The 16,915-nt window shown below is 47.4% G+C and overlaps 2 protein-coding genes across 4 annotated transcripts in view; one reads left to right on the top strand and one right to left on the bottom strand.

Moving 5' to 3' along the window:
- Nucleotides 1–9,263, bottom strand: part of NR6A1 (nuclear receptor subfamily 6 group A member 1) — a 205,780-nt gene extending 196,517 nt beyond the window's left edge. Inside the window, exon 1 of one of the 2 annotated variants that reach the window (XM_027104896.1) lies at nt 8,752–9,263. In XM_027104896.1, the coding sequence (XP_026960697.1) occupies nt 8,752–8,851 (100 nt within the window). In that variant the 5' untranslated portion in view covers nt 8,852–9,263. The remainder of the gene's footprint in view (nt 1–8,751) is intronic. The other variant, XM_027104895.1, reaches the window with a different exon arrangement.
- The window catches only part of OLFML2A (olfactomedin like 2A), a 35,179-nt gene continuing 24,487 nt past the window's right edge, over nt 6,224–16,915 (top strand). Inside the window, exon 1 of one of the 2 annotated variants that reach the window (XM_027104894.1) lies at nt 6,224–8,151. Coding sequence is in view for 1 of the 2 variants with exons in the window: in XM_027104892.1 (XP_026960693.1) it covers nt 14,980–15,105 (126 nt within the window). In the remaining variant the exon portion in view is untranslated. Of the gene's footprint in view, nt 8,152–13,986; nt 15,106–16,915 lie in introns of those variants that run through there. The other variant, XM_027104892.1, reaches the window with a different exon arrangement.

The following is a 16,915-nucleotide window of genomic DNA, read 5'->3' as shown; positions in this document are numbered from 1 at the left end:
CTGCTCAGTTGTTTTCTGGTTGGCTTATTAAAGCTAACATGAGAGAAAGAAAAAAAAAATCACTTGCAACTCTAAGGGTGGATCTCTGTGACTCTCTAATATCGGGAGTTGAGTTCTGGGCCTCCTCAACAACTATAAATGGCCTGGATTCACAAGTGTCTGCTTTGAGGCAGACACTATGCTTGGCACTCTACAGACTTTGTCACAAGTCCTAATAACCCTACCCTCAATTTCAGAAACATTATAGTATGTGGGGAGAAGGAGTGGAAGGAGAGATTAAACCTAGGAAACAAATGATTAATGGTGTTACTAACTGTAAAATCTAGGGCTTAACCTCTGTGGGCTTCAGTTTTCACATCTGTAAAATGGAGATGATAATAGAACACCTACCTCATAGGGTTATGAGAATAAAGTGAGTTGATAAATGTAAGGTGCTAAGAATATTATATAATAACTATATAAACGTTAGCTATTATTATTCAATGAGAACACTAAAGTTCAAAGAAGTCAAGTGACAAAGTCACACAGTTGTGATCTTTGTTCTGCCACACTCCAGAGTCCCTGCTCTTTCCCTCTCACACTATCTAACCAAAATCCTTCCTCCTTTGCTGAGACTACTACTGCGACTTCCAAAAAAACAAAGCCCTCTGAATAGATATCAGTGGGGGATTCCCCCCAGGTGGTTTATTATCCTGCTAAAAAGGCATTTTGGAGGAAGGGCTGTAAGGCTAGAGAGAAGCCTCCTAGCAGGTTAGATTTCGAGAGCACAGCAAAAATATGGAAGAAAAAAACCAAATCTGCCTCAGTTATTAAGCTTAGTAATTAGCACGATTTAACTCATCTGAAACTTGAAATAATATCCAAGCATTAAAATGAAAAAGGAAAGGCATGTACCTTCTCATTACTAAGCTGCCCCCCCACCTTACCTGGAGAACACAAAAATGCTTTGAAAGGTACATTACGTGAAACTCCAAGAACATCAAGATAACTAGAGAGCTCTCAGGAAGGTAGCCCAAATATCACACTGATCGTTCATCATCCACCAATCTTCATCTTAAATTCTGATCCAGTTACTCCTTACTGTTACTCACATTGTTCTGTGACATTTCTTCTGCCAGCAAGCTCACTACAGAATGAATTCTACCTAGCAACTACCCTAAGGAGAAAATCCCTAACCCTTTAACAACACAGTAATTGACTTACACTAAAATGTTACTCACACTAGGAAAGGGTATTCTTAACATCAGAAGAGGAGATACTTCTCCTATACAGATTTTATTACCACCTCTCTCAGTGCAAACCAGGTTAAAGGAAAACCAATCTACAAATTGACTTTGCCAAAATCACAACTTTAGAAGGCTCTGTGAAAGCCAAACATGTCTACTGAAAGCAAACAAGCAAACTATTCTTTTCTTTTATGTTCATAATTTTGGGTTCTTTTCTTTTACTTATATTTTTAATTGAAGTATAGTTGATTTACAATGTTGTGTTAATTTCTGCGGTACAGCTAAGTGATTCAGTTATACATCCATATACACATTCTTTTTTTTAATATTCTCTTCCATTATAGTTTATCACAACTATTCTTGATGGAAGTTTTAAAAAGCAAGATAGGATTTTTATCTCATAAGTATTTAATTTTTATAGCAATGATTCTTATCAAGTAATAAAGTATTTCTGTGTTGTCAGATTTATTTCCACAATTATAAATCCACCCTTGGTGAGGAAGCAGGTTCTACTGGAAAATTTCTAACACAAATAATTAACAGTTAAGCAACAGGTTTCATGTAGCAGGTAACAAAAGCCTTATCAGAGAACTCAGTGACGTGAACTTCATTTAGTCTCATTTAGTCTCAAGTAAAGAAAACTCAATATGAACTCATTTTCATTTTTTTTCCTCCATAGCCCCTTTACAGAGTTTTTAAAAAGAAAGAAAGGGGCTTCCCTGGTGGCGCAGTGGTTGAGAGTCCACCTGCCGATGCAGGGGACACAGGTTCGTGCCCCGGTCCGGGAAGATCCCACATGCCACGGAGCGGCTGGGCCCGTGAGCCATGGCCGCTGAGCCTGCGCGTCCGGAGCCTGTGCTCCGCAACGGGAGAGGCCACAACATTGAGAGGCCCGCGTACCCCCAAAAAAAAAAAAAAAAAAAAAAAACTGTTTAATTAATTATGTCCTTTTTCAAACAATGGTTTTAAAGGGAAAAATTAAGAACACAGAAATTTTGACACTACAATGATGGGATGGAAGAGCAAGCATTCACAGACCTCTGAAATGCTTTTATAGACAGATACAAAATTCCCTGATACTATGAAATATAAAGAGTTGGAAATAAAGAGTTGAGAAGGCTATCTACCTCTTCCACATGAAGAATTTAGTTGTGCATTTCTCTCTCTCAAAATTATAATTCTTGAGTATATTTTCTAAAAAACTACAAATTGTTTCCAATGCAAACAGTTGTTCAAGCAAGTATCTATGTTTGATATATCCTTTGCTAATATCACCACTGCCATTCCAATGCGCTACAGCTTATTACTCAAACAATTCCATCATTATTACCAATTTCTCTTTATGATTTCTCACTCTGAGATGAGAGCAAAATCACTACTCTGGTTCAAACCACCCACAGAGTGTATCTTCAAATCAATTGCCCGGATTTGTTTCCAGAACACATTACATGTTGCTGCCTAGGGAATTGGTTTAGGAAACATTATACTTGGCAGCTGACTTATCAACAGTGCCCGTAGAATTGACACCAACCTAAAGGCCAGAGTCTGTCCAGAAAACAGAAAAATATGCTGCTACTGCCATCTGTGGTTTATGCTTGAATAGCTTCTCCCATGTAAACAAACTGAAAGGTGTAAGGTTCGCAATTAAGATCCAAAGACTTCATCATTTAAAGATACTTTTTAAAATTAACTCTTAATATAACAAACTGTACAGTTTATTAAGTATATGACATAAGAATCTGTGATTCTCTATTTGAACTTTTTAATATAATGCTGATGGAGAAACCACAACTACTTTGAATGAAAATTTTTCCACTGCATAAAGGCTAACTTTTGTTTTCCCCAAACACACATTCCTAAAGAAATTCAAAACACTTAAGTGCCTCCTGTGGACTTATAATTAGGATAATTTCTCTTTTGAAATAGTGATTGTCAATGCTAAAACATCCCCCAAATTTTTAAAGCAAAAAATGTATTTTTAAGGAAATTTAGGAATTTTCTATTTAGACATGAGAGTTTGCGCCCTTCAAAATAAATTTTAAAGATTCAATTATCCCTATAATTTTTTTTCTAAGAACAACTTCCAAGATGCAAATGAAGCCTCAAAGTAGACTATTTTCGCAACTTATTTTCTCTCAGTTTGCTTTCTCAAATGACAACCACTGTAGCTTAGGGATCAAAAGATTTGGTGCTGCTGGGGGTGGGGAAAAAAGCAATTCAGGTCCCCGGCAGCCAGATGAGGAAATCCTGGTTCGCTCCCCAATTAAATCACTGTTAATTAGAATTACCAGGTTACATAGTAAAGTCTTATTTAAATAATCGTAAACAAAAAAAAATCTGTTTCTTGAAAAGCTGTTCTCTGCAGGCTACTGTTTAACAGCAGGTAGTAAGGGAAGAATGAAATACAGTAGGAAATGTTTTAATCTTTCAAGTAAAGTTTTCTATTTATAGTTATTTCTAAACCACACTGAAAAGGCAGGTTAGCCACCTCACAATGGTTTTCTTCCAATTTTCCATTATCTAAGGTCTAACAGTCTTATCTTTTTCATAAAGACAAGCCATGGTGGAAAACAAGCAATAAATAGAAGACTGGGCCTGATTCTTGGAATACTGTATATCAAAGTTAATCCAGAGTTTGTTTTTTTGGGTTTTTTTGTTTGTTTTTTAATATAAGAATAAGTTCAGACGAATCTGAATCTTCGGCTCTAACAGGGACGCAACAACCGAAAAAGAATTACCTGCTCAGTACTTCTTGCTGACTTTAAATAATGCTGGTATTTCTGAACCCTAGTTATCGATCAAAGGCATCCGTAAGCCCTTAAGAAATTACCTGAACCAGGAAAAAGTTGACCTTAAGAATACAAAAGTTTGAAAGAAAACGTTTTCTTTCACAACTTGTTCGTCTCAGAAATACTTTCGAAGTATTACAAAGAGTTGGGTATATTAGATCGCTACCTGTGTGGACATATTCAATAGCTACCTTCTATTTAAAATTGTTTCAAAGACTCTCTTATTCTTTGCTGAAATGCAAGATTTATCTGTTGATTCATAACTTCTGATTTTTCTGACTGTGAACCTTTTTCACATATAAGAGGACTGGTTCACACAAAATAAGGCGTTTTTATTGTCCTACTTTAATAGAGTAGATTTGACCAACAATGTAAAATTTACTCGTAAGTGGCATCTTCCCAAATTTAACCTTCAACCTAATTATATAAATGGAAAAAATACTTAAATGGAAAATGTCATTTAACTTGGCTACAACACAAAAGTATACAAGAACCAAAAATTATGACAAGGCCCTGAAGTCCTACATGGGCTCGCTGAAAATAGTCTCCTAATGTGGAAGGAGCTATCCCGGCTTTTGAAATTCTGAAGCCAAAAGCTACCATCTGAATACAATTCATTAATGGACCAATTTATTCAACACAAACCAATAAATACCCACCTAGTTATAAAAACAAAGTGATGGTGTCTTAATACAGGATGAAACTCACAAATACAGCCCCAGGCCCCAGAACACGCAAGCATCATTAGCAATTTAAAGCCATCTTGCACAACAGGCTCTAGAAGTGGTAGAAACTTCCTTTACCAATATCATACTTGCAGTTGGCACTTCTACCCTCCAATCTCCACTAACCTAAACCTAGATATTTAAACCTTTGCTCCACAACCCCAGGAAAAAGTAGAAAAATCTGAGAAACCAAGAAGTTATGAATACAGAATACATGATTTGGGCATATTTTAGGAAATTTACCAGCAGTTTTTTCATTAGCTCATCTCCCTCCTCCCCCTCGCTAACTCCCTTTCACATGCTAATTCATGCAGTATACACACACACACACACACACACACAATTTTGCTATAGAATTCAAAATGATTTATGGATTAGGAACATGTCATGTTCATACTCTGATTACATGAAACAGAAATGCTCAGAAAGACGACAGTGGATGGTAAATATGAGATTGGAAATGTGGTCATCTCACACCTCAGCTGCTCAAAATCACCAATGAATCTGTTCATTGTTGCCTTTCACTGTTCTTTGGAGGTCACAGAACCTACTAAAAAAACACCTGTTTGCTGTTTTACTAAAGAACAACAGTACTATAGTATGTTTTTTTTTTAATGGAAGTAGAAAATTCTGAGGTGACTCAGAACTAACTTTGATCTTTAAAGTCACAGAACTGAAAAGTTAGACTGTCATGGAAAACAACTGCTAATGTATTTTCAGGGATAAACATTCGGATGCTATGGTCTTAGCAAAAAAAGGGCATGATGTTATTTAGTGAACTCTCCAATTCCTCTAAAGTGTAATTATATAAAACATGCCTTTAATTACTTAGAGTGGCTTATTATCTTCCTTTGCTTGAAATATTTGTCTACTCCCTTATTCTCTTAAAATAAAATGAACAAGTGCAATATTCAGCATATACTTCCTCAAATCATTCATCTTCCTTTAAAATTATGACTAAGTGAGTTCATGTTTGTCTTCAAAACCTAAAAGCAACAACTGAAAATATCTAGCGCAGTCAGCACAGGGAATTCCTGGAAGGGTGATGGTGCATCAAAAGGCTAGCAACTCTACTGCAATAGAATAATAAAAACCATTAAAACCATTTAAAGGACTGTAAATTCAGCATCAGTGGCATTTCTGGCAGGAAAACATTTCTAAAATTCCACCTCCAGTTTATTTCTTCATGACACAAACCAAAAGACCTCCTATCTAGATAGCTATCTACTGCAAATAGTCATATAAAATAGAAATCAGTCGCTAGGATAAAAAGCCAGAAGAATTCATTTTCTCTGCTTGGAACCTAAGCAGTTTCATTTACTTTTGGAGAAAAATATTAATTAGTAAGTGAACGAGAAAAAAAAAAAGGTCCCACCATTCCAAATTTGTTTTTCCTTTTTTGGTAATTCTTCTGTGAGCATGTTAAGTTATAAAATATAATGAACATAAATTGTAAAACAGTAGACAATGCTCATTTTTACACTAGAAAATAAAACTTCCCACAACAGTCTAATGTTTCACATATTTTCTTTAAAGCCCATCAAACTGCCAAAATCCCATTCTGTTTTCAACAAAAAAGAAATATTTGTAGCACTAAACTGGACTGATGCCACCTTAGCCTAAATGTACTGCTTGATAACATTCTTTTAAATGGTCCAGACGACTGAGGAAATGAGGCTGTGAAAGGGAAATTTGATTAAGAGTTAAAATTACCACTGAGTTCTTTAAAATGTACTAATGAATAATTAATAGCAAATGCAGTTCCTAGGCTTCCCTTACAACAATATTCTCAAGTAGAACTGAAAGTACCGTCTGTAGTACAATCCATCAGCTACGTGTCGCACAGGTGGATACAGGAAGTATAGACACACAGAAAGGCATTATGAAAATACACACACTAATATGGGCCATAACACAGATCTGGGACTTGGGTAAAAAATCAGCATGATAAATTTTACATCACGATTTACAACTTTAACACATTAACACCAAACCAAATCACCTCTTAAAAAGCTCACAAGTCAAAAGCACTAAAGAACTCCTTTGTTCCTATGATACTGTCTCCTTCTACCCTAACTGGATTCCAGCCTCCTCCTTTGTGACACGGGATTTTATTGATCTCAAACATGTTCACATTCAGAAATTAGTCTCCAAAGACATCCCAAGGGACTGCCAGCCACCTAGATACCGCACATCACAGACATCTCAGAAAAGGACAAGAGCTTTGAAAACATATCACTATTTGGTCAGCAACATTTAGTGAAGTTAACCAGGCTCTCTTGGAAACAGACTTTTCCCTTAACTGGTAAAAAAGAAATACCAGATCTACTCAAACTGGCAATAAATGTTTGATGAGTTAATAAATTTATAAAGGCGCAGATCCACCCCAAGATTTCTCCCCTTGTGTAACTCCTCATTCATTCAACAACTGAGCACCCAAGTGACCTATTTTCAGGTTACTTTCTTCACACCTGCCAGGTCACTGTCCTGATTGAGAAACTTCTTGCTAAAGCAATTAATTTTTAGTGCCTCCTAACTGTCCCGGGTGTTTGCATTCAATTTGAAATCTGTTACTTGTTAGACACTGTTCGGTCCTAGATCTTTCAGAGAATTGGGCGTTTATGGCGCAGAGAGGGGAGGAGACACGGATCTCTGAGAGCCTGCCCTTTATTCGGAAATGAGGAGATTTGAAAGGTGGAAGGCAGGGCAAATAAATAAATAAATCGGGTTTGCCGCCGAAGCGTTTGCGGGCCGGTACGAGCACCCTTTGTAATGCAGGCCTCCCGGGGCTAACGCCTGCGCTAATTGCTCCAGGGAGCTTTTCAAGTTCAAAAGTTCACCTTTTACGACCTCACAAAAGCTCCTTACACGTTACCAATAAAAACATTCCGCGGCAAACACTGAGGGGGAAAATATCAAACAGATACAAATAAAACACCCTGCGGGGGTAGCACAGAGCCGAGGGGAGGAGGGTGAGTCGGGCCCAGCCAGAGCCCCGAGGAACCTGAGGACTTGGCCCGGACGTGGGGGCAGGGAGAGAGCGGTGGGAAGGGCCGGGCCAGGTGAGGAATCCTCCGGCCCTGGGCTCCGGGATCGCGAAAGGAAGAGGAGAACTGAGGTTGGGCAGGCGCGGGCCAGGACAGACGGGTTTAAGAAGGGAAGAGGCTGGTGTCCCGGGCACCCGGTCGGGCCGGAGCTCTGAGCCAGCGGGCAGAAGGGGCTGAGCAGGGCGGGGGAACAGGCGGGCAGGAGAGCGCGGGGAAGGAGCGCAGAAAGGCGGGGTGCGGGGTCCGAAAGAGAAGAGAACCGCTGAGCCGGCAGCTACGGAACTGGGGGTCGGCACCGAGGTGGAGGCTGGGGCAGCAACGGAAGCGCGGCACCGCAGAAGAGAGGGAAAGAGGCTCCATAAAGGTGAGGGGCAGAGAAAACCAAGGGGTCGAGGGTGTGGCGGCGGCAGGGCGCAGAGGGAGAGTCCACGGAGGGAGGAGGGACCCGCGTGGGGGAGAGTTGTGGGGGGGAGGGGAAGAGGCTCGTCGCCGAAGGGACCCTTTGGGGAAGAGACCCCCACAGAAGAGTACCGGGGGGGGGGGGAAGGGGAGGCTGGGAGCGGAGGGAACCCGAGGGGGAGGGGGCTTCCCCACTGACGGGACTCGAGGTGAGGGGACCGGGGGAGAGCGAGAGGGGCCGGCGCAGAGGGGACCTAGGGGAGGGGGGAGGATTCGCGCAGAGGGACGGGGGGAGGGGAGGCCTGTGCTGAGGGGACAGAGGGGAGGGGAAAACGAAGGTCGGGGTGGAGGGAACCCGGCAGGGGGAGGATCCGCGCGGAGGGGAACCGGGAAGAAGGGGGAGGAGAGGGAGGGTCCGCGCCGAGGGGGACCGGGGTGAAGGTCCGCGCTGAGGGGATCCCGGGCCGCCGCGGCTTCCCAGAGTGAGAGTCCGCTGAGAGGAGGGGAATCCCCGGGGTAGGGGACTGGTTCTCGCCCGGCGAGACTCTGCACGCCCCTCACCCACCGTTGCGCGGCGGCGGAGGGAGCGCGGCGGGCGGCTCCAGGAACCCCGCCGAGCCCCCGCCGCCTCCCCCTCCGCTAGGCGGCCGTTCGTCCCGCTCCATGCGGTGGTGCTCAGGGCCCGCGCTCGGTTCGCTGCTCCGCCATGACCGGCGCCCTCGTCGTCGTCGTCGTCCGCCGGGGGGGAGGGGGCTGTCAGGGGCCGGCGGGCTGCCGGCCGCGGCGCTCTCTGGGCCCCGAGCCGCCGGGCTCCGCGCCCCTCCGCGCCGCGCCCCCTCAGCACTGGCCAGCTCCCACCCCCGACGTCACGCGCCGCTGCCACGCACTGCCCTACGGGGCACGCTGGGAATTGGAGTCCGCCGAGCGAGGCCGGCCACGCGGGACCCCACCAACTGAAGGGGTGGGAGGAAGGAAAAGCGGCCTTGAGAAGGGAAGGCCAAGGCCTTTCAAAATCATGAACCCTGATGAAAACTTCTGGTAAAAATTGAATAAAGATTGCTTCAGGACCTTCTCTTTATTGTGATTTATCCATGTTCAACATCCCCTATGACGCCTCGTATCCCCCCGCCCCGAGAATGAGTCTTTCCTAGAAGGCGGATCGCGAAGGAGCCGGGTGAGCACGTGCAATGAAGCCCAGCCCTGTGGGCGGGGCTTATAGGGGGCGGAGCTTGGGTATTCACGAGGGCCTTCCTCCGCGGCTTCGGGACAAATTGGACCCGAGATTAAAGGGCCGGAGTTTAACTCGAGGTGACTGCGTTCGTATGCAAATGGAATCTATAAAACTCCGCTTTCCGGAGTACTCTTTAAAGCCTTTTACCTCCGGGTGGGCGGGAAAGGTTTAAGTTTCTCTTCCTCCTCTTTCATTCTCCCCCTGCCCAAAGAACAGAATGGCAAACTAAGCTTCAGGCCATTGATGCCGATAAAGAAACTCAGATTCTGGACTCCTGAGGTCTTGAAGCCCTCCGTTTGCGAGGGTCCTTACCCGGTTTTGTTCGCCTTCCCTTCTCCTCAGCTTTCCTATCTGTAAAATGGGGTTGGAATAGGGACGGGGTCCAATTAGAAGATCCCAATCTCCCCCACACCCGCTCCTTGCCTCAGTTTCCCAGAGCAAAATCCCGGATTTTGCAATTTCCGCTGCTGAGCCCACCTCCTGCGGCCACCAGGTGGCGCGCGGCCTCCAGCCTCTGGGCCTGCCGGGGGCGTACGCCTTCAGCGACCCTCTCAGGAAAGGGCTCATCGCGGCTGCCTCCCAAGGTCTAACCAAGCTCTACCTGGCCTGTTCGAAAACAAAGAACAAGAACACTGGTTCCTTGCCCACCTCTACTCTGCTGGGTTATGCTGCAGCTTCCTCACTGGCTGCCCATTCCACACCCTGACCCCTACCCCGCCCCACCAATCAGTTGGCTCCTCTATGTCATTGCTTGCTTAATTTTCAAGTCCTCATCCTGGCATTCGCACCCTTGCCTGGTCTGACCCCTGCCACATTTCCCATTATACCCCTTCCCTCACCTGCTAGGCAGGATGTTTTGCAATGCTTCCCTGCATTTATGGGTTGGTTGGCTGTTCCTTACCGACACCGGTTAACCTGTACTGCATCCTTAATCTGCTCGGGCTACCGTTCTGAGAGACTTACATTAACGCTATGCTCTGAACCTCATATCTGCACTATGAGGTAGCTCCAACATTGCCACTATCACACACTGATGAAATCACCCATCAGTAATGGGGATTCCAAAGCCAGTCGGTCAGACACCTGAACCTGAACGCTTGGCTCCTTCACACTACTGGCTTCACCCAACACAATCCCAAACTCCTATTCATCTTTTAAGATCCTGTTCAAATAGCCCCTCACGGATATTAATATCTCCCACCAGGGAACATCTAGTTCCCCTCTGTGTTCCCTTACTGCTCTGTTGAGCTCTCAACTCTCTGTGGACTGTGAGAAATGATCTCTCTGTGATTGCTTCCCCACTACCGTTCCCCAGCCCCAGAGCGGGAGGGGAGCCCTTAGAGTTGGGGGTCGTGGGGGGGGGAGGGAGACAGAGGAGATGGGTCTTCTGGGCCATTTCCTCAGTTCTGGGTTCTAAAATGAGTTAGGACCAGGTGGCCTTCCTAGAGCCAAAGCTTGCTTTTGTCATAGACCTCTGGAGGCAGTGAGTTCCCCTTCCCTGGAGATCCAATCAGGGCCTAAGTGGCACTGCAGAAACCTCCGGAAGGACTGGGGTTTCAGTGGTGGATGAAATTCTAAATCGACTCTCAAAGATGGACAGAAAAGTTCAGCCAAATGCTCAGCCCTTGGAAGTAGCTCCTCCTCATCCTTCAGACTCCAGCTCTGTTGTCACTTCCTCCCAAAAGCCTTTCTATAAACTTATTTATTTTATGTATTTATTTTTGGCTGAGTTGGGTCTTCGTTGCTGCGCACGGGCTCTCTCTAGTTGCGGCGAGCGGGGGCTACTCTTCATTGCGGTGCACAGGCTTCTCATTGCGGTGGCTTCTCTCGTTGCAGAGCACAGGCTTTAGGCGTGCAGGCCTTGGTAGATGCAGCACGCAGGCTCAGTAGTTGTGGCGCATGGGCTTAGTTGCTCTGCGGCATGTGGGATCCTCCCAGACCAGGGCTCGAACCTGGGTCCCCTGCATTGGCAGGCGGATTCCTAACCGTTGCGCCACTCGGGAAGCCCCCAAAAGCCTTTCTAGATCTCCCTTTTTTCTCACTCTCATCATTATAACCCCAACTGCTGAGCACAGAACCTGAACACAGTAGACACTCAATAAATAATTGCTGAGTGGGTGAAAAAACAAGTAAAACATATCTGATTTTTCTACTTAATAAGTGCAACTTTGGTTACCTCCAAGCCTCAAAGTCCTGGTTTCTAAGGGGGGAGGGATAATAGTGATAGTTACTACCTCACAGGATTGTTACGAGAATCAAGTAAGATGATGCATGCAAAGCAATTAATATAAGGTCTGGCATAATAAATGGGACCTGTTAACTAATGTTATTTAAAGAGTGGTCCTAATTCCCAGTTACTTCTCTTCTGAAAATGCTTCTTGGGAAGAGTCAACTACCACAAAACTGAGAAAGGTGAGGGAAATGACTGTGTCCTGAGACCCCAGCCACTGACTGTTCTAAGCAGAGAGGGTCCTGTGAGGTAGGCACTTACTGTGGACCCTTTCCCTTACATTGTCCCCCCAACAATCCTGAGAGGTCAATACTTTTCTCCCCAGATTACAAATGAGAAAACAGGCTCAGAAGGACAGGTGAAGAAGACTCCCCCACCAGCAGGACAAATGACAAAAGAGCTAGGAAGGAAAATATCTAAGAAGAATGAAGGATCTGGGGGTGGGGGGAGTGCTGAGGTCAGAGGTAGACAAACAACCAGTCAGAGCTACAGCTAAGAACAAGGCAGGTAAGGGCTCCATCATGAGGGCCTTGTCCTGTGGTGGGAGAGACAGACACTAATCAAACAAAATAATCACATACCCACAATTACATATAAGTGCTACGACTGAGAACATGCTTAGAGGTTCCTGGTGCTATGGGAGTGTGTGACAGGGCTCAATTTGGTCAGGGGCGGGGACGGGGGGATAATGAGCATTGAAGATGGAAGGATGAGTAGGAATGAGTCACAGTGAGTGGAGAGAGAGAGTTTCAGGGGGAAGGAACAGCCTGTGCAAAGGTCCCGAGGTCATGTTGAAACAGAAAATTCATTGTGGCTGGAGCCTACCCAGGGACAGAGTGCAGGAGACAAGGGTGAAAAGGAGGAAGCCGGAGGAAACCATGGGGCCATGTGGGAGAACAGCCAGCAGGGGGGGCAGAATTCTCTGATGACAGCAGCCTTGCTCTTCCAAGACCTAGCCAGAGAGTCCCAGCCAGGCTGCATGGGGAGAAAGGGCTGGGAAAGGGAACCCCCACCAGGTTCTGTTTGTTTTAAGTACATTTTGTCTATTATCTGAATAGATAGGAAACACACTGCAAAATTCCCAGGTTGCAAAAAAGTATTCAGTGAAAAGTAAGCCTTTCTCCTTACTGGATTCCCAGCAGCTGGCTCTCCTCCTTATCCATTAATTGTGTCCATTCCCAGATTGTGCACATAAGAACACACACCATATTTGTTTTGTACACTAATCTAGCCCTCCCCAGGGGATCTCTAGTTATGAAAGAAGCTAATTTGTACTGAACACCTACTGCACATGATTCTTTAATTCAACTGAGAGTTATGGACCACCTGACCTTGTGCTGAGCCAGTGGTTCTCAAATTTTAAATCCCCTGGAGGGCTGGTTAAAAACCACAGATTGGGGACTTCCCTGGTGGCGCAGTGGTTACGAATCCGCCTGCAAATGCAGGGGTCACGGGTTCGAGCCCTGGTTCGGGAACATCCCACATGCCGCGGAGCAACTAAGCCTGGGAGGCATAACTGCTGAAGCCTGCATGCCTAGAGCCTGTGCTCCGCAACAAGAGAAGCCACCGCAATGAGAAGCCTGTGTACCGCATCGAAGAGTAGCCCCTGCTTGCCGCAACTAGAGAGAGCTCACGCGCAGCAACGAAGACCTAATGCAGGTCTTCGTTGCAAAAAAAAAAAAAGCAAATTGGATCATTTCACAGCCCTGATTTTAAAAAACCTTCTTTAAAACAAACAGATTGTTGGGACTTCCCTGGCGATCCTGTGGCTAAGAATCCACGCTTCCGCTGCAAGGGGCACGGGTTCGATCCCTGGAGAAGGAAATAAGATCCCAAAAGCCGCACGGTGGGACGAAAAAAAAAAAAAGAAACACACAGATGGTTGGGCCCCACCCCTGGAGGAGCTTCTGCCTCCTTAGGTTGAGGCCTTATATTTGCATGTCTAACAAGTTCCCAGGTGATGCTGAGGCTGCTGGTCCAGGGTCCACACTTTGAGAACCACTGAGCTAGCTGCTTGTGGACAAAGTATGTGGACAGGAAGGCCTTATTCCTCTCCCACAAGAGAAGGCATGAACAGACACAAAGAAACACATACCAACAATATAGTTCATAAAGTGATAGATTCCATGAGGAAAATGAAGAGAGTGGAGGAGTGCAGGAAGGGGAAGTGCTGGAAAGTAAGGATAGGGTAGGCGTGGAAGGTAGCAACACTTGAGAGCACAAATCAGTGTTCCTTTTTGAGCAGTTGAAGTTTACAAAGCCAGGCAAGCACACACAAGAGGAGGCTTCTTGGGCTCAAGGGAGGGGTAATCTACAGACGTAGTGAGGAGAGGTTAGAAAAGGGGGTCCACTCCCCCTCACCCCCACCCCCACCCCCACGGCGTGCACAGAGGCAGAAGGACTTGTGGAAGTGACTGAGTCGTCCGCGTTGAGATCCGAGGGCAAATCCGAGAGAGGAGAGTTGGAGAAGGGGGCGTGATCAAGAGCTGTGGATTCTGAGAGGGTAGAGAGGTGCCGCTTTGGATTGGGTTGCAGGAGGGCCCAGAGACCCCAACAAGGCATTTCCATAGTGAGACTGAAGACCCCTGGAGCGCCGGGATGAGCAGGGAATTTGAGGACTGGCGACCGCAGATGGTTCCTCGGGAAAGTTTTGTTGTTCAGGAAGCGGAGAAATGAGGCGCTCCCTCAGGCGGATGGGGAGGGTGTTTAAAAGGTTGCAGTGCTGGAGTTTAGTTGGGGGTTGATGGGAGAGATCTCGGAGGGAGGAAGAAATGGAACATGCAGGAGAGAGGGGTCTGAGCCTTGAGAAGGGTAGAGCTGGCAGGGTCTGAGTGTTCAGAGAACTCAAAAGTTTCGCCTGCCCTGGAAACATCACTCATCTGAAATTTACAACCAACTCCAAAAGGAAAGCACTATTTTCCCCGTTTAACAGACGAGGAAACTGAAGCTCAAAGAGGTGAAGAGACACGTCCAAGGTCCCACATCTCAAAGAACAGGACCTCACTCGGTGTAGGGAGCCCGCGCTCCTCTCACTACCCCCGCTGCTCCTGCGGGCTCCGAACAAGACCCTTTTTTGTGTCCTTACAGGGATGCCCTTTGGAGAGCCGCCCAATGGCAAAGAGGCCCGGCTGAGAGCGGGCCCGCGGGGTGGGGTGCCCCCCCTTCATCCTAGCTCCGCCCCCAGCGGCGCGGGAGGGGGCGCGGGGCGGGAGCAGCGGGCAGACGCGGGGCGCGCGGGACTGGTAGAGCTGGAGGCGGCGTCCGGCTAGCAGTGCTGCCCGCGCTTCCCGGCCTCCGCGCCCACTGTCCGTGCCCGCCTTGCCCGTCCCACCATGGCCGCAGCCGCCCTCCCGCCCCGGCCTCGGCCCGGGCCTGGGCCCCGGCCGCTGCCTCTGCTCCTGCTGCCTCTGCTGCTGCTGCTGCTGCTGCGTGCCAGCCCGGTGCGCGCTGACAGTAAGGTACGTGCGGCCCTCCGACTAGGGCGCAGCTCGGCGTGTAGCCTGGCGCGAGGGGGCGCTGTGGCTGGGGGTGCCGGCTAAGCATGGTGTCTGGGCCAGGAACAGAGGACCCAGAGAGGGGAGACTTAACAGGGAGGCCGCAGGGGCAGGGACCCTGGGAGAGGAGTGCGTGGGGGAAGAAGGGCTGGAGATAGATGGCAAGGGTGCTTGGGACCCCGAGCCTCTGGAAGGGGAGCTGGAGACAGTCCAGTGCGGGGAGGAGGTCAGTACTGAAACCCCGGGCCTGGGAACTTAAAGGCAGCCCAGACAGGGAGATGCAGTCCCCAGCCTAGGGAGGGGATTCCCAGGAGCGCCGGGCAGAGGCAGCCTGGAGATCTGGCTCAAAGTTTCCATGGGAGGCTGACCCACGTGGAGACAGACCCCCGGGTAACTGCTACCTAGCGACTCCTAGGTTTGCAGCAGGCCCTGGGCCAAGGCTTTCAGGCCACACGTGGGACCCAGTGAACCCAGCTGGGCTGGCCACTCTCCTGACCTCTGGGTGTTCCTGCCAGAGATCTGATGCACCCTCCAGAAGACACGGTGTCTCCAGAAGTGGCTGAGCTGCTCTCAGTTATAGCTGAAAGGATCTGCTCTGGTGTCAGGCAGACCTGGGTTCAAATGCCGCCTCCGTCTCTCAGCTGGTGACCCTGGGCCTTTATGATCTCTAGATCAGTGGGATCAGGCCTGGGTAGTGCTTAGCAGCACTCTGGCACCTAGTGGGTCCAATAAATGATACTGTGATTTTGAAATCTTACCACAGAGACCCCAGAAGGGGGTGTGATCCAGAATGTAGAGAGGAGAAGCACTTAGAGTCAGTCAGAGCAGGGACCTCTTGAGCATGTTCTAGAAATGACCCGGTGAGGACTGGGTTGGGACTGGGGGCAAGTGAGAGGCAGGAGGGAGGTACTGCAGAGCATGAGAGTAAGAGTGACTTCTCTTGATGTCTCTCCAGCCTCTTTCCTGGGTAGGAGGTGAGGCTGCCCTGTCCACAGGCAGGTAAAGGGCAGAGGTCACTAGCCACATGGTAAGTATATAAGCAGTGGGCACTGGCAAACCTTCAGCCTGAAGATTCAGCTCAGGGTATGCAAACAAGTGAGCTGCAGTCCTAACCACGTGCTCCAAAGACGAGGAGGGAATGAGTATCATTCCCATTTTACAGATGGGGCAATTAGGATGTATAGAAAGACAGCTAGCTTGTGGATCAAAAAACCTAGGTTCTGGCCTTTTGTTGTTTTTTGTCTGTGTGACCTTGGGCAAGTCACTGACTGTTTCTGGACCTCTGGACATCTGAAAAACATTGTCTCCCCAACTTCCCTTCCGTATAGGGCCTTCTAGGATTCCCTGACCTGGCTCAGGTAGGGGAACAAGTGAGCAAAAAACCCCAGCTAACCTGGTCAGCACTCTGCCACCTCTCATCTCTCTGGCTGGGAGGAATATTTGGTCTTGGGCATCCTCTGAGCCATGCAGAGGGCTGTAGAGCTTGTGGGGGAGGGCTCGCATTCAAAGCAAAGCAAAGACAAAGAAAACCCAACACCCTGTTTATGTAGTGAGTCAGCCAAACACTTGCTAGGTTGGGGGTGTGTGTGTGTGTTTATTTGTCCCAGGGCAAGCTGGGGCTGGTGGGGTGGGGAGGCACATCCTAGAGTTTGGAGGGTGAAGCAGCTGGGGGACTCAGCACAGCCCTCCCCCAGACACCTCCCACCCCACACCACTCAGCCAGCTGGGAAAAATAAAAATCAAGTGATGGGTGAATTTACTCTGCATTCCTCAG

This window comes from Aethalodelphis obliquidens, unplaced genomic scaffold, assembly GCF_003676395.1.
Source record: "Aethalodelphis obliquidens isolate GAN/ISIS:26980383/991018 unplaced genomic scaffold, ASM367639v1 scaffold7, whole genome shotgun sequence".
NCBI lineage: Eukaryota > Metazoa > Chordata > Mammalia > Artiodactyla > Delphinidae > Aethalodelphis > Aethalodelphis obliquidens.
This window is presented reverse-complemented; position numbering and strand designations above follow the sequence as displayed.